Source organism: Eschrichtius robustus, chromosome 8 (assembly GCF_028021215.1).
Source record: "Eschrichtius robustus isolate mEscRob2 chromosome 8, mEscRob2.pri, whole genome shotgun sequence".
NCBI lineage: Eukaryota > Metazoa > Chordata > Mammalia > Artiodactyla > Eschrichtiidae > Eschrichtius > Eschrichtius robustus.
This window is the reverse complement of record NC_090831.1, coordinates 88909021-88931100: the sequence shown is the minus strand read 5'-3', so window position 1 is coordinate 88931100 and position 22080 is coordinate 88909021. Positions and strand designations below refer to the sequence as shown.

At 43.3% G+C, this 22080-nt stretch overlaps 1 protein-coding gene and 1 pseudogene across 2 annotated transcripts in view; both read left to right on the top strand.

Moving 5' to 3' along the window:
- ELMO1 (engulfment and cell motility 1) overlaps positions 1-22080 on the top strand; it is a 553192-nt gene that overhangs the window by 495782 nt on the left and 35330 nt on the right. For both annotated transcript variants that reach the window (XM_068549306.1, XM_068549305.1), the window contains exon 18: positions 13795-13958. In XM_068549306.1, the coding sequence (XP_068405407.1) occupies positions 13795-13958 (164 nt within the window). The remainder of the gene's footprint in view (positions 1-13794; positions 13959-22080) is intronic.
- LOC137768990 (U6 spliceosomal RNA) lies at positions 18489-18584 on the top strand (annotated as a pseudogene).

Sequence of the window (22080 nt, the reverse complement as noted above, 5' to 3'; positions counted from 1 at the left end):
CTTTCCCTGCCCCCAAATTATATTGGTAACTCATACCCAAAATAGCACTTATTGAGGACCACTGTTATTATTTGTTTACACACCTACCTCCCACTAACTGCCTTTGAGTTCTGCAAGAGTGAGCACTGGATCTGGTTTTTGTGTTGCCAGCACTTCAGCCAGTGATTAGCATGTATTAGATGCCTGACAAATGTTAGCTGAGCTAATACAGGACTGAATATATACAGCTGACCCTTGAACTACATGGGAGTTAGGACGCCAACCCTCTGCACAGTCAAAAATCCACATATAACATATAGTTTGGGCAGTTCCTTCATATCCGTGGCTCCACATCTAAGGATTCAACCAACTCCGAATCATGTAGTGCTGCTGTATTTACTATTGAAAAGAATCCACGAATAAGTGGACCCACAGGGTTCAAACCCATGTTGTTCAACGGTCAACTGTACTTCTAAAGCTTCTAATGCCATACCCAGAACTGACAACTTATTAGAGAAAATTTAGAAAATAAAACATATTTACTCAAGGTGTTTGTTGATGATTCAGCTGAATCTATTTGGAAATTAAAAATCATACCATAGTGTTCTAAATTTCTCAACAAAGAATGGTCCACTTATAATATCACACTGTAAACTATAGAAACAAACATTCGATATACCATTTTAAAACTGTAAAAACACAAGAAAATACTACATGTTATTTATGGATAAGGCATATGTAGAATTATAAAAATATCTACAGAAAGAGTATATCTCTGGCAAGAGTAGAATGAGGAAAGGATGACACCTATGGCATTTTGTACCTTTAAAAAAGACATCTAAAACAAATATGGCAAAATGTTGACATAAATAAAATTGCCATGGTGGATGATTATCTGCTGTATTATTTTCTGTTTGAAATATTTCATAATTTTAAAGTTTATAATTACTTTTTTATGAAGTAAGACTACTGGGTGGGAAAAAAAATATCACACTCTTAATTTGATGCATACTGAAAGGGAAAAGTATTTGGACAAGTGTGGCAAGAACGTTCCTTCCCCGTATGTCAGAGTTTAGACCAGTGGGCTCTGCTTAATTTAAGTCCCGCTGCATGGCCATCCCCCCTGCCCGGTGTATCTGCTGAGGCCCGTCCACCAACACTTGCGTTTTGGTGCCACTGTCCTTCTAGAGTGACTTGCCAAAGCAGTGATTCCTATGTCCTCTGAGTTCGGGAGCCTTGCCTGGTGGCAGAACTGCTTTATAGAAGCCAGACCTTGCCTTTCCCACCCTGTATCCCCTGTGGTCTTGCCTGAGCAGTCTGCTTATGAAAAGTTTATTAAATCTCCCTTCCAGAGGGGCAGATTGTCCCCTTTCATTTGTCGCTATTTAACAGCTTATGCAAAGTATGCTGGGAGAGCCAAATGTGTGAGGCTTCAGGATTCATCTCCATGTGAGACAGCAGATAATGCATTTATTTCTTAATGGTGACTAATTTTAGAATAGTTTGGGGCTGATTTATCTGATATGTTTTCTGTCCATTTTCCGTTTAGCTCATTCATTCACTCTGCGAATATTTTTGAAACTCATACTGGATGCTGGACACACAGAGATGAATTGGGTAAAATCCCACCGTCCACAGAGGTTGAGACACACGGGGGAATCTCAGCACGTGAGCAGACGGTCACCGTTCACTGCTTTTCTTCACACCTTGCCCATGAATGAGTGAAGAAGGGCAGTGAATGGATCTCAGATTTGTTGGTAAACAGCCCATAATGTTTAAAGGGTATCTGTGGATGGCATTTATCCATGAACAGACCTAGGAAATTGCTTATCATTTAGTACCGTGTATTTGGGCATCATCATTGTGGAACTTAAAAAAGAAAACTCCTTTCAGGCTCAGTTACTTCTTCAATAAAATTCCTCCTCTGCTTTTGGGGAGCTCCTAGGAGAGGCAGTCCAGCCCCTACCCCCCACCATGGTCAGCCAGGGTACCGTAGAGCACAGCACCTTGGTAGCAACTCTGGTTTGGGAGACTGGCCCGTTGGGAAGGTCATTCTTTGTAACTTTCAGAAGATTTGCCTAAGTCTTTGCTTTCAACACTTGAGCTTGACAAAATATGGCTAAGTTTGGTAAACGAGTGTTAGAAAACCAACAGTAGCAGAATTATTAAAAATTTGTAGCCATTTTCCCCCAAACCTATTGGAAGAGAGTATTTCAACCTTCTTTGCCAGAAAACCAGCCCCTTTGGTTTCTGCCTTTCTCACCATTCATGGTCCCATATTTTGACTGACTTACTTGACATGTTGTTTATTCAAAGCTGTGGATTAAATGCCACCCACTAATATGATTGGTGTGGACTTTGCTTGCCTGAGGCCAGCATCCTCAGACACTGGTGAAAATAGCTTCCTGCTGTCCAACAAAGCCTTCAGTTAGCTAACCTGCAAATCTAGCCTGATTGTCGTATTAATTTGACTCCCCATTTCAGTGGGGAAGGGAAGCTTGGTCACACGACTGTTTGCCTCTTGATCTCTCTCCCCTCAAGGGCAGGACACAGAGGGAAGGCAGTGATCCCAAACCTCACCTTTTCTGTTTCATCTTTTGAGCTGGCTTCCTGTGAATGCTGAAGAAAGTGAGAAGGATGTTTCTTCCATATCCATTGTTCTTCAACGAACCCAGCACTAATTGATTTTAAGACTAATTGCTGGTTGAAAGGTTTATTCTTTTTACTGGCTATAAACATGCCTGAAACCTTAAATTAAAATGCCTTCTTGTGAGGAGGAGGGCACCTCTTAGTGTCTTAGACTTTGGAATGTGAAATCACCCAGTTAGCACCTGCGCGGACTCGCAGGTCAGGCATTGTATAATGAGTTATTTGTGGGACTAATGGCAAAGCCCTCAGAGCTCTCAGTTTGGATTATGATCAGATTCTCAGGATGCTTGAAGCTGCCTAAGCATCACTACCCCCGCCATCTGATTCCTACTTTATTTGTAGCTAAAACCAGGGGACGTTCTCAGCAAGCAAACAGCAGTACCAAGCAGCTAGCTCCCTTTCTAACTGCTCCAGTGCCATCTGCTGTGCTCTCCGGGTGAGTCTGAAAAGTCATCTTCTATACTTCTCTAATAACAGTCCTCCGTCAGGTTCCCCAGGCCCCTCTGAACATTGCTAACCACCAGCTTGCCCGCTCAGGGTTGGCACTCGGGCTACTGCCCTGTATCCGGAAACACTGATGCTGATTGCTGCCCAGGGGATTGTGGGTTTATTGGGGAGACGGCGGCTGCCCTTGCTAAAGCAAGCCCTTAAGTGGCACCTGAGCCAGGTAGGCAGATGCTCGCACCACAGTGGCTGTGGCTGCCTCGGTGAGAAGCAGCCCACCGAGTGGAGGTGGCTTCTAAGAGCCCTGCCCAAGCATGCTCAGAGCAGACACTCTCTCCTGACCATCTCTGTGACTTCCCGGGTGAGAGCACTCATCTTGTCCCCACTGTAGCTGGTACCTGCAGGCCACCCCTTGGGGGAACTGAGGGCAGTCACAAGCTGAGGTCTGGGCTCCTCATCTGTAAGGTACATTGACATTTCTGAGGGAAGGTCGCATGTCCCTTTCTCTTTTCCTAGGAATGGCAACCATCACAGCTCCTTCCTACCTTCTTATGCCTCCTCATTTAGACCAGTAGCCCTCAACCCCAGCTGCCCATTAGTACCCCCTGGGCGGCTTTGTAGAGCATGACCGCTGTCTGGAACCCATTCCAGACCAGATGAATCAGAATCTCTGGGGGGTGAGGCCAGGCAAAGGTACGTTTTAAATTTTGTTGTAGACTGAGGGTTGGGAATTACTGATTTTGAGGCTATTTCTTTCTTTTAATCATTTGTCGAGTCCATCAGTCATAAATTAAACAGACATTTTGTCCATTACTATGTGATCGGATCATGCAGACTCTGGATATGCAAGAGTAACCAAGGACACAGCCCATGACATTATGGAACAGTCCTATGATGGGAGAATATGTGGTCCTACATTGCCTTTAGGGGGAGGGCTGCAGGTCAGAAATGAATTTCTAGAATTGAAGAATGAGCAAGTATTAGAAAGGAGGGCATTAGTCACAGGTGGAAGGAAGAGCACAGGTGAAGGCACGGGGTGAAGCTCGAGGCACGGATATCCTCTCAGTGCGGCTAGCTCATGGGGTCTGAAGGGTGGTTCCAAGTAGGAGGCATCGGCTGAGGGGGTGGGAGTGGAAGGTAACCACGAGGGCCCATGTGGTCACACTAGAGGAGCTGGTCTTCACCCGCAGGCAGTGCTGAACCAAGCAAATGATGTGATCAGATTTGCATTTGGGAAATAATCTGGCCTCTGTGAGGAGGGGCTGGAAGGGGTAAAGTTGAAGTCAGAGGTTGTCGGGTAAACCTGGACAGGTAATGGGGCAGGGGTCCAGGGACGAGTCAGTGAGAATGACGTGAAGTAGAGGAAGGGACAGATATTCAAGAGGTGAGTGAACATCACACCACTCCTGAAAACTATAATCCTCAGAGCAAAGTTCCCAACTTTCATGAACATTCAGGTTCTTAAGCCCAGGTAGTTCCATTATTTTGATCATTGCTACCTAGTTTTTCATCACTCACCAAAGACATAATGTAACCCAGAGTTACATTACGGGCACAGTACAGATACGTGGCATCCCGAGAACAGGCCTTGGCTATAAGCAGTTTGCATTCCAGACTCTAACTTGGGAGAAGTGAAACCAATGGACAGTCCCAGTCTACAGCGAACTGTTCTTATTCTCAGCTCTTGGGTACAAATCTTGGCTTTTAACGTGATGCATAACAAGCCTAGTATGGGTTTAACCAGACCTTGCTGGGTTCGGAAATGCCATCTTAGAGAGGAACAGTCACGGTTACCTCACTGCCCGCGTCACACACAGCACTGGCCTTTGGCCCAGAATTAGGTCATCGTCAACCCCTCAGAGGGATGCCCACAGGAGCTTAGAGCTCAGAGGGCTGTTAAGACCCACTGGAGAGCAACAGAGAAAGGAGAAGTTAAATAGCTTGCTGATTCTTATGATTACTGCATGCCAGGATTAGATCACATCCTCTGTGAAGTGCAGAGGCACTTTTTTGCCTTTATTAATGAACAAACGATTTCAAATTCATCTGGTATAATTGAGGACATATGATGAAATCGAGGATGAGCTGGAGGTTGCACACCAGCTGAGCTGACCCTCTGTGATTTCCGAACAGTTTCTGTTCATTTACATTAAGCCGACCCCAAGGGGCCCTGGAGAGCCGGACCCGACAGCAGGGTACTGCACTGGTCAAACCCCATTGGGAGGTATGGCAGGAGGAAGCAAAGGTGGGCCAAAGTATCTTCCAATCCCTGAAACCATTCAGGGGGAGAGTTGAGAATACTGTTTAAAAAACCAACTCTTTAATCCGTCTGAATCAATTCTATTCAATGCAATGTAAATATAATCTTGAATTGCCCTGCACATGTTAGGAACCCCCTGGGTGGTCATGAGGTTGTTTGCACGCTGCAAGGAAGATTTTTTTCCTTTGGAGAAGCCGTCTTTAGGACTGTGATTCACAGGAAGCCTCATAATGATGGGTATAATGTATTGAGGTCAATGCTGTGCATCTTCTAATCCTAACTAAAGATATTCACCTCCGCTTTATAGACAAGGAAACAGATTCAGAGAAGCTGGAGCAATTTGCCAAGCTAAGTGTGTGACCGAGGCAGACTTGGAAATGAGCGCTGCCTGACTCTAAAACCAGGCATTTTTTTTCCATACCAGGGCTTGGTAAACCACCACCTGCAGCCCCAGCCCAGCCCACCACCTGTCTTGTCAAATCAGGTTTCACTGGGACACAGCCACGCTCATCATTACTTATTATCTGTGGCCACTTTCACGGCACCACAGCAGAGCTGATTAGTGACTACAGACACTATATGGTCCACAAAGCCTAAAATATTTATTATCTGGCCCTTAAGAGAAGTTTGCCAACCTCTGCTCTATGCCAAACTGCCCCAAAATAAATACAGAAAATTTAAATGCTGCTCCCTGGGCGCAGAAAGCATTTTTATTTTTCTCTTTCCTTCATTTAATACACTTGACACTACTCAGCAAAAACCCTCATTTGCGTGGACTGGCTTAGGCAGTCCACTCCCCAGCCGTGGCAAAACGATAAAGACAAACCATCTTTAGTTTCCAGTTGTCCTAATTTTAAAGACCTCTGGAGGGTGGAGGGGAAAATCGACAGCCTACATCTGGGTCAATAATTGTCCCTGCCATGTAAGTCACCAGTTTGTACCCTAACTTCTCGAACTTTTTCTGGGCAAGGCCACTTCTCCCCATGTTCTAACCTTGGAGAGCAGCCCCCAAAGTGATCCCAGTCTCCAGGAAGGTGTCCTGCCTACACATGAGTACTTGGGGTCTTCCTTCCCCAAGACCCCTCTTCAGGCAGACTCCCTCCAATCTTTTGGTCCTTGTGAGCCTTCTGTCATTTTGTTTGGTGTAAAGAACATTCTTGGGAATAAAACTGGTCCAGTCCTGAAGCCCAGCGATGAGAACTGTCCCCCATGAGTCATTTTAAAGCTGGACTGCGTTGGCATCTGTCTTCTCCAAGACAGCCTTTTCTCTCCATTGTGAAGATAAATCCATTTAATGGGCACCACGGATTGGGGAAATTGCACTTTTTTGTAAGCGCTGACCCTCCTTTTGTGGTATACTGCTGTGGCTTCTTCAGAAACCCTCCACTCGGCTTCAGATCAGCCCCTTCCAGCTCAGCTCTGGAAGGAAGCCCAGAATGACCTCTGGAACCCTACGACACCATCTCAAAGCCACAGACGTTATTCTTTAGGCTGTATAAAAGTGCTCTTTGAAAACCCTGTTAACAGTCTTACAGTTCTGTTAAGGATGCATTTGTTTAATTCTACAGATGAAAGGTAGGAGCCTGAGAATCTTTGATATTGAACATATGAATCATTACAGTCTGGAAGATACTTGCTAAGTACCGTGGGCCACAATACAAATAAGAAACGGTGCCTCCTCTCCAGGGATTTACAATCTAGATGGGGTGAAATGTACACCAATCACTAACTTAACTGCTTTACAGTGATATGACAAGAATTGCTACAGAGGCCATACTGAAGGCTCAGAAGTGGTGCTGGATGTCTGCTGAGATCAGAGGTTCTTACACTTGAGGGTGCATCGGAATCACCCAGAGCAGCTGTTGAAACACTGATTCCTGGGCCCACTTCTAGAGTTTCTCATTCAGTGGGTCTGGGGTGGGCCGAGAAGTTGAATTTCTAGCAAGTTCCCAGGTGATACAGATGTGGTCTGGGAATATTTTTATAGGAGAAACCTCTGACATAATTTCATTATCAGAAGGTAAGAGAACTCACATTTGCTGTGATTCTAGTATGTTCCATTTAATGTATCAGGTACTTGGCATGTAATATCTTGAATAGATTGTTCAACAACCCTGTGAACTCTGTACTATGCTTACATAGTAGCATGCATAGTAGTATGCATGCTACTATGTCAATGCTTCCACTTTACATGAGCAAACTAAGGCTTGAGAAGGGGAACTCACATTTGCTAAATATCTACAATGTACCTTAAAGGGTGTTAGGCTGCATCTCATTAACAATAACCTGATAAATCCCAAATGATTCATTCTCCCAGTTTATAGATGATGCAAATGAGTCTTGGAGGGATTGAGTGTCTTGAGGAAGTCTGCAGCATGGCTTCAAAATTGTGTGTGCTGAGCTCTAAAGGCTGTGAAACTATCCTGAAACCAGTACCCAACTGTTTGCTGAAAACTACCAACGTGGACTCCAAAAGCATATTTTCTTTAATACCTGAGTCATGCACTGCCTACTTTCTGCCTTTGCTCTTGCCGGCCCCTCTGCCTGGATTCCCCTTTCCTCTTCCTTCACCTCATAACTCCCATTCATCCTTCAAGTCCCAGTGACAATTTTATCTCAACCATGTAGACTTTGCTGACATCCCTCCTTTCCCCAGCTGGACCAGGAATAAAGAGTCCTTTGTATGTGTCCCAACATACTTTATGTTATTGAATCCCATCATACCTCCCATATCCTCTGGTAATTTATCATTAGTAACAGAAGAAACAATCCACGGTTTTCATCTTGACCAGCAAAGCCATCCACCATCTGCCCAGCCTTACCTTGCAGTCCCACCTCATTTGTCCAACTAAACAAAACCACCAGCCACTCTTCCCCACCCAGAGCTGTACTCTCCTCCTTCCGAGCCTTGGCTCATGCTGTTTCTCCCACCAAGACTGGCTCCTTCCCTGCACCTCTTTGTGTCCACATCTTGCTTCTCCTTAAGCCCCAGCCAAAGTCCCCGTGCTGTACCCTCAGCCCGCTGGCCCTTGAGAGGGGCTCAGTGAGTATTTGGGGGATAAACACCTTGCCCTTGCTCCACTGTGACATCACTTCCTCTCTTGGGGGAGGCAAGTACGTGCATGACTTTCACTCTCCCAGACCGGGAGTTCATTCAGCACAAGCGCTCACTCACAGGGCCTTGTACAATGTAGGTGCTCAAAAACAGTTGTTGAATGAATGGATGAATGATACTGGATAAAGGTGTGGCTCTAAAGGCAGGGTCAAAGAGGTGATGGAGGCTCATTGGATCAGGAGCACATTTCGGTTAACAACAGTGAAACCAGAGCGTACAGTTAGACCAACAGCATGCTCGATTCTATTCAGGAACCCCCAGCACTTACACCTTTAATCCACTCCAAGGAGCCAAAAGGTTTTCTCCATTTGAAGTACAAGTGTCTTGTGAGACCTCCCACTTCTTTTGTATTTAACATGTGACATTATTACAGCAAACATGTGCTGGGAAGATTCCAGAAACACATGGCTCAGACCGCAGGCACGGTTCAGGCCTTGATTAAGTAATGTCAATACCAAATTCAGATTCTAAGAGTATGTTTTCTTTGAAAACATACTGTAGCAAAGCACATGTTGTAATTAAGAAGTTTTAAGTTCATTGATTTGCTGATGTCTCTGCAGCACCATCTGTGGGTTTTTCAAACAGTGATTAAAGGCCTGATAATTTCCAAAGAGGACAGAGTTAAGGATGGTGGTTGTGTCTTGATTTAAATCGCACACATAGGGCATTAACAGAGACTTTATGCCATCAATTCTAATCCTTGTAGAAGCGCCTTTGCAAAGGAATAGAAGACTATTTGACCTATCTGACTATTTTGTCCCTTCTTAAAAAAACAATGACATCTCTCGTGGCGGTCACTGTGCTTGGCACACGGAGTGACCATAGAACAATGGTCAGTGGCCAGTGCCAAGCAAAACTGTGAAGTAGGCAAAACCAGTCTTTGGCTGCTGTTTTATGCTGTATACCTACCACTTGCATCCCTTTCCCTAGGGCCAGGGCCCTCTAGACCTCGTCTCCCTTATCAACCTACTCTTAAGAAATGGGCTATATTTTCTTCAAATTGAAGTGTAAATGATTGCTGGGGATTTAAAGGATTGTTCCACTTATGGATGCTTAGTTACATCTAGCAGGGATCGAAGTCTTAAGCTAGAGAAATGGAACACTAACTGGATTTTAAGCATAAGATACAAGTAGGAGCTGCAACGTTTCCCATACTTACATAGGGGATTATCATCATTTCCATGCAAAGGTACAACCATGAGCATATAAATGAAGATGATTTTTTAAGTTATTTCTTATCAAAGTAGCTTTGTTGTTTCTATCCAGCTTCCTTCTCCTATTTTTTCTCCAATCTGGGCAACCTCAGCCCCATAAGCTGGTACTCCTGCATACTTCATTGCATATATTTGTTGAGATCTTTGGTTGAAAGTGACAAGAATCCCATTCAAACCATTTTAAGAAAGGAAAAAAGCTTATGTAACCAAACCAGCAAACGTCAGGGTTGAACTGACTTTGTGGTTGAATATGGCATCACCGTTATTAACACATTCTTTCACACACGCACACACACACACAAACACACACACATACACACGCACACACAAACTTTCTTCTGTCTGATTCTACTGGCATTGGTCTCATCATCTTCCACTTTCCCGAATATTAAGGGACAGTCTTATAGGTCTCAGTTTGAGGGGAAAAGAGCATGCTTCAGCTCTGCCTCAAGTCAAGTCAGGAAAGTCTGGGGAAGGATGCTGATTGGTCAGTTCATGTCACATGCCCACTTACTAGCATGATCATTGTGTCTAGTCACATGTAGTCTGGTGACTGTCATCTCTGACACCCCTTAAGAAGCACATGAAGAAGGGGAATCACCTGGCCCTCTGGGCTTCTGTCTTCTTATCTATAAAACAAGGGAAGTGGAGATAGCTCTAAAACTCTCTCAGCATTAACCTGATTCTATTTTAAAATCCCTTCTTCATTTTTGGCATTCAAATGGCTATATCTTTGTCTCTCTTACATGTCTTACCTCCCACCAGAAGGTCAAATAACATTAGGAGATGACAGTTACCTCCTTGGCTCAACTCAAGAGTTTCTCTAAATGAGGAAAGGGGCAGCTCCTGTGGTGCCCCTTACATGAAACTGCAAAGTGTTATAATTCAGCCTGGACCAAATTTAGCCACCATTTATACTGCATGATATGAGATGGTAACAATTTCAAAATTTGTGAAGCATTCCAAATTTAGCATTTTGCCTGAGTAAATAAAGAAGCAGATCAGGTGGAAGGTCAACTGGAAATTTAGCATTTTGCCTGAGTAAATAAAGAAGCAGATCAGGTGGAGGGTCAACTGGAAATTTACCTCTCTGCCGTTGTGCTGGGGGCATGAAACAATGTTTACGTAACTGGTTCCAATTCAGATACAGCCCAGGTTCCAACTGGCTAAGATGTGGTCATTTCCATATTATTTACCTGTTTCCATACCACTGAACAGCCATTCTTTCTGCAAAATCCATGTGATGTCTTCTTCTCTGAAATACCTTCCCCCCCTGCCAGCAGTGTTCATCAGTCCACCTGCTCTGTCACGTCCACACTTCTGCTGTCATGATCTTTGTCCCTCCTGGCTCTCTTATTAGACCTTTTCGTTCACATTAAGGCAAGGGCCTTAATGTCCCTTATACTGTCCACCCAGTATAGACACATGGTAAGCACTCAGCAACGTTTGCTGTGTTGACGTCACAAATAATGCTTCTCAAGCAAATTTTTGTTAATAGCTTCTATCAGTACAGTCTGATTTATAGTAAGCTAATAACCAGTTGAGTTATACTGAAGAGAGCAACCCAGCCATGGCCCTAGAAACTCCCACGAGTCAGTGGTCTGGAAGACAGTTGCCTTCATGCCTTTATATCAGTGTTGTCACCAGCAACCTCTTCTTCACAGGGCAAGCATGGCACGCAGGTCCTCTGAGAATAGTGGTGCCTACTGGATAAAGCAGATCCGTAAGTGGATGATACAGATCTGTTACCCTTCACTGTTTCATCTGAAGTTTCCCGACATTCCTGCCATTAGATTTATTTCTTGTGATAAAATATTGCTTCCCAGATAGCCCCTATGAAAATGCAAATAGGTTCCCTAGTAGAGGGTATTCTTACTGTGGACATGGATTCCTAAAGGTCAGAAGCATATAAGGAAAAATGAGGGTTGATATCACTTGAAAATAGATAGACCTGTTTGTCTCGCAGCCACCTATGACTCGTCTTACCCTCGGTTCAGCCATGTTCAGTTGACTAAAGGAAAACGAGGTTGACGTGGGATCCCTGGTTGCACGAGGACACTGCAAGCAATGTGTATGCAGATGACTAAAGAGTGAGGATATCGGGCATCCCTGAGCTGAGGGAACTCATGGGCTTGTGGGTTCCCCTGATGCTCAGGTTTTTCTGAAGGCATATTGGGTTTTGCTACCAAGGAGGACTGACTTTCTTGTTCAGCCTCCTGATGTCTCTAGACCCCAGCAGATCACTGGACAGGTCCTCACATGATAGGACAGCTATAGGAGAGACATACACTTGGAGAAAGCAACCTGCACCATCAGAGAGGGGGCGGCACCATTAAACAGAGCTCAGCAAGTGCAAGGGGCTGTCCCATGTTTGGAGGATATTTCAGCTGTCTAATATGTCCCAAGGTAGTGAGATTTTTCCCATCACCTGGCCATCAGGCAGGTTTGAAAGTTCTGGATTGCCACAGTCTTTTCCATGCTGTAAAACTGTTAACTTCTATTACAATAACATTTCATAAAAGTGCCATTTTGGTGGGACTAGTCAGTGAACAATTACTCAAGTATCCACCATGCGTGAATTGTTGAATGAACAAGTGATTAGAAGCCATAGGAGCATACTGAGATCACATTTATAGTGACAGGAGAGGTACCCCAGGGCTGTTCAACACCCAATGTATGCTCTGTCCACCATACGGGTATCTTAGAATTCAACTAGATATCTGTGACCTTGGACACGTTCTCAATCCTTCTCAGTCTCCGTTTTCTTACCTTTTTAAAAAAATTTTTATTTTATATTGGAGTATAGTTGATTTACAATGTTGTGTTGGTTTCAGGCGTACAGCAAAGTGATATAGTTATGCATAGTCATATATCTATTCTTTTTCAGATCCTTTTCCCACAGAGTACTGAGTCCATTTTTCTTATCTTTAAAATAGTGTTTAAAAGCACCTACACTACTGTATTGGAAAGAGGATTAAATGAGGTGATGAACAGCAAAGTGCCTGGCACAGAACCTAGCACATAATTGAGGTGCATTTGTGATTTTTTCTTATTTGTAAATTGTAAATGACCCAAAAATGGTGGTATGGGGGACAGTATAATACAGTGTTTACAGTCCTAAGTTCAAATCTCAGCTCACTCACCTACCAATCAGCTGTATGATTTTGAACTAGTTAAGGTTTCGAAGCTTCAGTTTCTTCATATGGAAATGTAAAAGATGATAATATCTACCCCATGGATTTGAGTAGATTAAGAGAAGGAGTATATATAAAACACCTTCCATAGTATCTGGCACATAGTAGGTACGTTATCAAGGGTAACAATTGTTCTCATCTGTAATGTAGAATTAAAAAAAGAAGCAGCAAGATTACAGTCTCTTGGATGCCTCTGTGTGTTTTCTGGTCTTTTCCTGCCCTAGATATTCTGATGAAGATGAATCCACATTAATAGAGGCAATGGTTAATTGCCTCCTTGTGGGCTGGACCTGTCCTAAAGCAGAAGATTACCATAGTCTTCTTTCTTGAGGTTTCCAATGGGATATGTCTATTCTAATTCAGTAGACCTCTTTTTTTAGTGCCTGGCTCAAAGAGGCAATACCACATGCACATTTCCAAATACATCATTTGTGTGAACACTCAGGCCTTAACTACATGGGGAAAGCAATCCAGGAGGGGCGGGTGTGGGTATTATTTCACATTCACTTGAACCGGTGCCAACCAAACTTCCACAGTTAATTGTGTCTCAGCGATTTTCTCCTGGAAAAAAATAATGATTATGCAGACTTCTAGCTGTTGCTTGGACTTCTTTCGTTCTTGAATTTGCATTGTTTACAGTCACATAATATATCAAGCAAATGAATATGCATATATCCTCCCACCCCAAGTCTCCCGCGGTCCCCCCCGCCCCATTTCATAGTTAGTCAATCCACCTCCTTCCTTGCGGTTCCAGCGGTACAGGAGAAAATAGAAGCTGTACATCATGGTAGTTGACTCTTTGGAAAAGCACTCTTGAAGTTAGGGCTGAGAGTGCAAACTAAAGGGATCAGTGGGTAGGGAACCATTATCTGTGGAAGACTTTTCTGAATGGGTAAGGTCAATCCCCAGGAAAATTATGGTCTTCCTTTAATCTCACAGGTAATGCAGGTGGTGAAGGAGCAGGTTATGAGAGCTCTTACAACCAAGCCTAGCTCCCTGGACCAGTTCAAGAGCAAACTGCAGAACCTGAGCTACACCGAGATCCTGAAAATCCGCCAGTCTGAGAGGATGAACCAGGAAGATTTCCAGTCTCGCCCGATTTTGTAAGTTACCCCTGACCTCTCCCTTCTCAAAGGCTCTGACGCACCATTTCTAGAGTGAAAGCTTATCACGAAGCTGGGCTGTATTGTGAGCTCTTTATGGAAGGCCAACAAAAGAGCTCTACTCAGTTCCTGAAGTCTCAGCAACTCCTTGAGAAACGCTGGGCAGGGGTGGGCTAGGAGGAGATGGAGACAGGTGCTGGCAGGAGAATCTAAACCGAGAAGTGACCCAGTTACTGACGAGTCCTCTAAGAACTTGCAGCTGAAAAGTTTGAAACCTTTTGTAATACTTGGGACAATTTTGTTTTGCCCATGAAGCTATATTCTATGTAGGTACCCTTGAGTGGCAAGATGTTCTGCCCCAGCCAGAGTGAGACCTACCAATAATTAAAGCAATATGAGCATTGAAGTATCATGAGTAGGAGGGAGGGAGAGCCAGTTTGAGAGGAAGAGAGAGACCCACTTTCTCCCTGCCCCGTTGGCTCTGCTTTGAGTCAGAACGTCTCATATGGCTCTTGTGACTATCAACCCACAGGCCTAAGGTGGAGAATCAGGGGGCCCCTTTTTATAGGACTTTGTATCAGATGCACTTGCAATGGTTGTGTAATTTCGTGAATCTCCATCTTTAAGATGTTCTGAACCTTGAACATGAACACTGTTTTGGACTATTTTGTTTGCTTTATCTTTCTTAGTATTGGCCTCTTTATCTTCCCTTGTTCTTTTCTAAGAGCTAGGTCAGCGCTGTTACCTTTATAATTTATAGGGAAGGGAATAGGAAACAGAGTTGGGGGTAAGGAAAGTGTTTGACATTTATTCTTACTGTTCCCTCGGAAGACTGGACACAGCTTCTTCTGAGCTTTCGATGAAGCCATCTTACATCATAGGTGTCATGAAGTTCATCTTAAACCTTTCTCTCTAATTCTTTTTCTTTCTTCCCCCTTTCTGTTTCTTGCTTTCGTATATTTGACATGTTTAATGATTGGCAATTTGCAAAGCACCTCCTCATGCTGTTTCATTTCCTCACACTTGTGTGAGGTAGGTCAATCTCATTCCCATTCGAGGACCAGGATATAGTCTAGAGAAGGGAGGACCTTGTTGACAAGTGGACGAACCAGGACTTGAACTCCAGCCCACTGATCCCTTAGCTAATTCTTCATCTACCCCACCAGAGCTCCTTTGCCAAGTGCAAGACTAAGATGAAGTTTTAAAAAGTGCACAGAAAAAAACCATAGCCAAGCTATAGTGTCTATTTTGTGTTTATTTTCAAGCCTTAAGAAGCACCATTAGAAGCTGCAGGGCAGAACTGCAGGCTTTAGTGGGGATGAAGTTAGGCAGCAGAGGAGGGGAAATGCTTCCTCAGGGTCTTCGGCTTGCATCTGCATTAAACTATACCCACACTGGGCAGCAGGCAGCTCTCATGAGAGGCAGAGCTGGGGTTTTGCTTTGGTCCGCAACTAGAAGTTAACAGCCCCATATACCAAGCAGAAAGAACTTCAAATAAATGACTCCTCCGAGATGCAGTTTCTTTCTTTTTTTTAATCTTTTTACTGAAGTATAGTTGATTTACAATGTTGTGTTAGTTTCAGGTGTACAGCAAAGTGATTCAGTTTCAGATAGGTAGATAGATACTTTTTCAGATTCTTTTCCCTTATAGGTTACTACAGAATATTGAGTGTAGCTCCCTGTGCTATACAGTAGGTCCTTGCTGGTTATCTGTTTCATACATAGCAGTGTGTATATGTTAATCCCAAACTCCTAATTTATCCCTCCCCTTCCCCCTTGGTAACCACAAGTTTGTTTTCTATGTCTGTGGGTCTATTTCTATTTTGTACATAAGTTATTTATATCATTCATTTTTTTTTTAGATTCCACATATAAGTGATTTCATAAGATATTTGTCTTTCTCTGTTCGGCTAGCTTCACTTAGCACGATAACCTCTAGGTCCATCCATGTTGCTGCAAATGGTATTATTTCATTTTGTTTATGGCTGAGTAGTATTCCATGGTATGTATATACCACATCTTCTTTATCTACTCCTCCGTTGATGGCATTTAGGTTGCTTCCATGTCCTGGCTATTGTAAACAGTGCTGCAGTGAACACTGGGGTGCATGTATCTTTTCAAATTATGGCTTTCTCCGGATATATGCCCAGGAGTGGGATTGCAGGATTATATGGTAGCTCTATTTTTTAATTTTTTAGGGAACCTCCATGCTGTTCTCCATAGTGGCTGCACCAATTTACATTCCCACTAACAGTGTAGGAGGGTTCCCTTTTCTCCACACCCTCTCCAGCATTTATTATTTGTAGATTTTTTGATGATGGCCATTCTGACCGATGTGAGGTGATACCTGATGCAGTTTCTGTCTTGCAAGGAGGGACAGTGGCGCCTTGCCCCATCCCAGGGCCTACAGTACTGAAATGTTGGCTATCATGATGTCTGTTTCAGCAGATGTGTGAACACAAGGAGATTTTATTATGCTTTTGACAACAATTCTTAAAACCTAAAGGGAGACTTAAGGGACCACCTCAGTTAAGGCCAAGTGATTCTAAATTAATGTTTGACCATGACTTTGTTCCAAGTAGGACTGTTAACTGCTTATCAAGTATGAAAACTTTGCTCCTGCTTTGGCTTCATAACTTTACTTCCCAAGGCTCTGCCTGTGACATTCTGAAGTCTCTTTTCCCTTTATTATAAGAAACTCTTACTTAACGCTTACTCTTTAGAGAGAAGCAATGGAAATATTAAGGAAATCTCCTGTTATACGTGACTTTGGCATCATCACTCGGCCACGGGACTGAAAAGCACCACGGTCCACCGGAGCTCTGGGTATAGTTGCAGTAAAGTCATAAAGACTTGTCAGAGCTACAGCATTTCACGGGGGAGGCCATGAACCAGCCTGGTCATTATCCCAGAGCCCTTAAAACAGGCAGGAGGGTACCAGCCTCCAGCTTCTTCTCCAGCGATGCTCTGTCTGTTAGGATGATCTGCTAGACAGGAGCTCACTGTGGGGTTAAATGAAGTCCAAATGCTGTCACAGTGGCTTATAGGATAAGCCCAAGTCAAGAAAGAAAAGGCATAGACCATCTACGATTGTCTTCAGTCATTCATTTATTCATTCATTTAACAAATGTGTATTGAGTGACTCCTACCTGCCAGGCCCAGCCTGAGGTGCTGGGACAGGCAGAGAACCAGAGACACTTGGCTGTCCCTGTGCCAGACTTTAAAGCTGGGGTTTGGAGGGATTATCAGGGACCGTGCTCAGTGCCAGGTGGGAGGAAGCACAGGCGGGTGGGTTGTCACTAGAGCACACAGGAAACGCATCTAACCCAAGCTTGGGGGTTAGGATATTCAAATTTTAGAACTGAAAAGCATCTTTAAGGTCATTCAGTTCAAGCTTTCCATTTTGCAAACAGGGACAGTGGCTTGGCTGGGGCTTGACTGCTGGTGCAGAACCCCGCTGGCCGCCCTCTCCCCATCACCTGGCTGCTGCACGCAGCACAGAGGCAAATCTCAGTGCCACGAAGATCCCTTGGGCATGTGTCTTGTTTTTATAAAATGTTTATATTTCCTGAGAAGGAAAATGCAAACTCCAAGTGACCAAATATTTTGGGAGACTGTGTATTCAGTGGGTTGAAGAAACTCTTATTTCTTATTAGCTCTTGACTAATTATTTCAGAAGGAGGTATTTGTTATTTTCTACTTAGTGTGACTTTACGGGAAGGATAAGTCCATCCACACAATTAATCCGAGTTAATGGATATAAAAAGTTTGAATAGTCCCAAAATAGGTCATTTACCATGATGTTGGGGGAAGGGGAGCTGCAGGGACAAACACCAGGGAAGCAGAGAAGCAAAATGTGGAAAATCCAGACCCAGGAGCTAACAGACCTAGGACCAGATTCCAAGGCCATCATTTGCAAATGTGGCTCTTTAGTCAAGTTCTGTCACCCATTCTAAACCTGTATTTCTTACGTCTAAAAGTGAAGATGATAAAAGTGTCCACATCGTTGGGTTGTTAGGAGGACTCAATGAAGTAGTGCATGAAAAGCCCTTAGCATATGCCCCACACATAACATCCACTCAGAGAAATGATCACCCTTATTATGAGCTGATAACCAGAACTTAACAAGTGTCACCGTGTCAATATGTAAATGGTAAAACTGACACTGTGAATGTATTTGTTTATACTTCATCTTATCTCAGAATGTACAGTAAAAGTAGATGAGAAAGAAAAAGTAAAAGCAAGTAGAGCCAGAAATAAGGCTAATGCCTATCCTGCAAACCTGCATCCTTGCTAAAGATTGGCCACGAGCTTTGCTCACGGCTCTCGTATCTGAAGCCAGTGTTCAGTGCACTTGACAAATACTTATCAAGTGCCTGCCACTTGCCAGGTACTGTTCTGTGTGTTGATAATTCAGCAGTGAAGAGAAGAGATACAATTATCACCCTTGTAGTGATTATATTTAAATGGGGAGAAATAGATGATAAACATGGTAAATAAGATTGTAGCATGTTAAAAGAGGATACAGGAATGCTCACTTCAGCAGCACATATACTAAAAGTGGAATAATACAGAGAAGATTGGAATGGCCCCTGTGCAAGGATGCGTGAAGTGTTCCATATTTTTAGCAGATGCAAACTATGACATATAGAATGGATAAACAACAAGGTCCTATTGTATAGCACAGGGAACTATATTCAATATCCCGTAATAAACCATAATGGAAAAGAATATGAAAAAGAATATATACAATGGAATAACTTTAATGTACAGCAGAAATTAGCACAACATTGTAAATCAACTGTACTTCAATAAAATAAAACCTTTTTTCAAAAGAGGATACAGGAAATAAAAAGCAGAATAAGGGAAATGGAGAGTTTGCGATTTTAAATAAAGTGGCAAGAGTAGATCTCTCTAGTTGGCATGGTGACCTTTGAGTAAAGATGTGTAAAGGACTAAGGGAGCAGGCTATGTGTGTATGTGGGAGAAACGATTTCCAGCAGAGACGATCACCAGTGCAAAGGCCCTGAGGTCAGAGTAGGTCTGGGCACTCAATTAGTAACAAGGAGGCAAGTGTGGTTAGAGCAGAACAAGTAATAGGAGGCGAGGCCAGAAGGGTAGCCAAGAGCCTGAATTTGTGGGGCCTTGTTGGGGAACCATTGGCGCAGGGGGCTGGTGTGCTCTAACTTGGGTTTTTAATGATCTCGCTTGCTGTTGTATGGGGAATAGACTCCAAGGAGGCAAGTTTGGAAGCAGAGAGATCAGTGAGGAAGTTATTTCAATAATCCAAGCAAGAGGTGATAAGAAGTGATTAGAGTCTCTATCATAGATTATATAGATTTGGAAGATAAGAAGCAAAGGTATTTACTGATCAATTAGATGCAAGGTATAAGAGAAGGATGAACTCAGATTTTGGGCCTGAACAACTAAAGGACAGAGTGAGTGGAGCAGGCTTGGACAAGGGGATCAAGAGTTCAGTTTTGGACCTGTCAAGTTTGAGGCATCTGCGAGATATCCAAATAGACAGCTGGATTGATGAGTTTGGAGTTTGGCCGAGAGGTCTAGGTTAGAATTATAAATTTGGACATAGTCATCAGAAAGTTGGTGTTTAAAGTCATGAGTCTGAAATATAAAGACCAAAAGAGGTGCAAGGAATGACCTTGGGGACCCTGTAGTAAGACAGAAACAGATCAATTTCTATGAAATACACACACTGTTACTCAGCCCAAAGTCTCCCCAGAGCCCTTGTAGATCAGGGATTGGCAAACTATAGCTCTTAGGCCAAAACTGACCCACTATCCGTTTTCGTAAATAGAGTTTTATTGGAACACAGCCACGCTCCTTTGTTCACATGCTGTCAAGTGCTTTCACTCTACCATGGCAGAGCTGAGTAGTTGAAACAGAGTGTATGACCCACAAAGTCTGGAACATTTACCATCTGGCCTTTTACAGAAAAAGTTTGCCAACCTCTGTTCTAGAGGAACACCAGATGGCAGCTCAGCAGGGCAGACCCCAGGTCCAGGAAGAGTCTCACTAGTCTAGTGGCGCTGTCTGTCCTCTGCACATGGCACTGGCCTCATTGGGCCTGGACTTGGGATTCTCTTCCGGAAAAAGTGTTAGAATTTGAACTGCTCTTCACACACTCATTTATTCTCCCTCCTTTCATCTTCCTCCTTTTATTTATTTACAGGGCTTTTAGATAGAATTCGGGGAATATTTATCAAAGCAAAGCCAGTGAACCCATGACCTTGACCTCATTAGCCCCAAGCTGAGAATTTCAAAACCCAATTCCAGCCCATGATTATTACCTGGATTACCCCACAGGTCATATCTCATTCACAGAGACACCATATAGGGATTAAATATGTTTTCCTAATATGAGTGAATTCGGTAGCTACTGAGTCCATTTGGAGGGAAAGAAGAGGATATAACTTAGGGGAAAAAAAAAATCTGTTCCATTTCCTGCATTGCCTAATCATGTTTTGGAGTCCTTTGGGGATCATAACAAGAAAAGGTAACTATTGTAGCAGCAGATCCACTTATTCTGATAGTCTGTCTCCGAAGATGGTTCATAATGGAGTGTGTCATGATGAGCACATCTGGGTCTTACACTAAAAATCATAAATCATCAAGTTCTTTCAATTATTTCCTCCTTTTGGTCCTTGTCTCTGCGTCTTCATCTCCATTTTAATAACTAAACTCTAGCCTAGTAAAACTATTATTTGAAGATACATCTCTAACCTAAGACTTGATGAAATTCCCGGATTCTCTCTCCCATGATTTCCCCGTCGCCCCAACTCGGAAGCCAGGAGTGGTGATTTATTGTTGTGTGCAACTGCCCTGGCAATTCCCCACCTTCTCCATTCGGAGCAGGGTTCATCAAAGCTGCAATTTGCGAGTCCATTCTACAAAATCTGAATGCTGATAATAGATAGTTTTAGTTATCTGAAAGCCTGAGATGAGACCCTGTGAGACCCACACTGGAAAAGCAAATGCAAATAAAGCAAATGCACCAAGCTGTACCTCTGGGGCTGAATCTTCACATTAGGCTTTATAAATAGTCAGTTGGAACAGTATCAAATGACAGGGCATTTGAGGCCATTTAAGTCCAAAATATGTATTAGCAGCTTTCTAGAATACCTTGTTAGATGGCCAGATCCTTTTATATCACTTTTTATTCTTTTCTTTTCTTTTTTTTTCTCATGGGTAAATAGACGCAGTTTGCACAAGAAACACTTGAGTTGGTACCCCTATTCAGGGCTTCACCTCTGTAAACTCTTTCCCATCTGTGAGATGGGAATGATGATATTAATACCTGGTCCCAAAAGTTGGCATTTTTTTGGTGGGGAGGAGGGAAGGGGTGTTAAATGAGCTAAAATTGCATAGTACACTACCTGGCTCATAGCACACACTTACCGAGTGTCTGTGCCTTCTGCACCTGGAAACGGAACACCATGTGAAGACAGATTGCCTGCAATCCAGAGCAAGCCCAGAGTTAAGGCTGAAGCTGACGAAAATGTGAGCCTTGACTACAGTGTAATATGGGCACAAGGAATGTTTGGCTTGAGGAAAGAAGACAATATTATCCAAGAAAATTCAGTAACACCTTGCATTCCTGCCCAATGCTTACAGCTGACTTACACTCACACTGTCTCCTTTGGGACAGGAAAAATTCTTATTCCCATTTTACAGATGAGGAAACTGAGACTTACAGGAGCTACCTGAAATGCCAATCATGGGCAGAGCCTAGACTGAAGTCCTAGCCTTCTGAGTTTGGGTCAGTGCTTTCAACACTGCTCTGAGGGCTGGACTCTGGGTCTCTCTATACATCCTCAAGTAGAACAACTCTAGTTTTACTAGACTCAAATGCTAGGGCACTACATAAAATTTCACATGATAAAAAAGTCTCTGCTCTTGAAATAAAAGATTTAAAACCCATTGCACTCTATTATCATATCTTTACAGCATAGTACATCTAAACCTAAATTACATTGTATTAGCCTGAGACAAGATGCAAATAATCCTTAATTTCTCCTCTCATTATCCCAATCTCTGTGGGCTACAATCTGGGTCGATGTGTTGTTCCCAGTTGTAAGTGACAGAATCCAAAGCAAAATGTGGT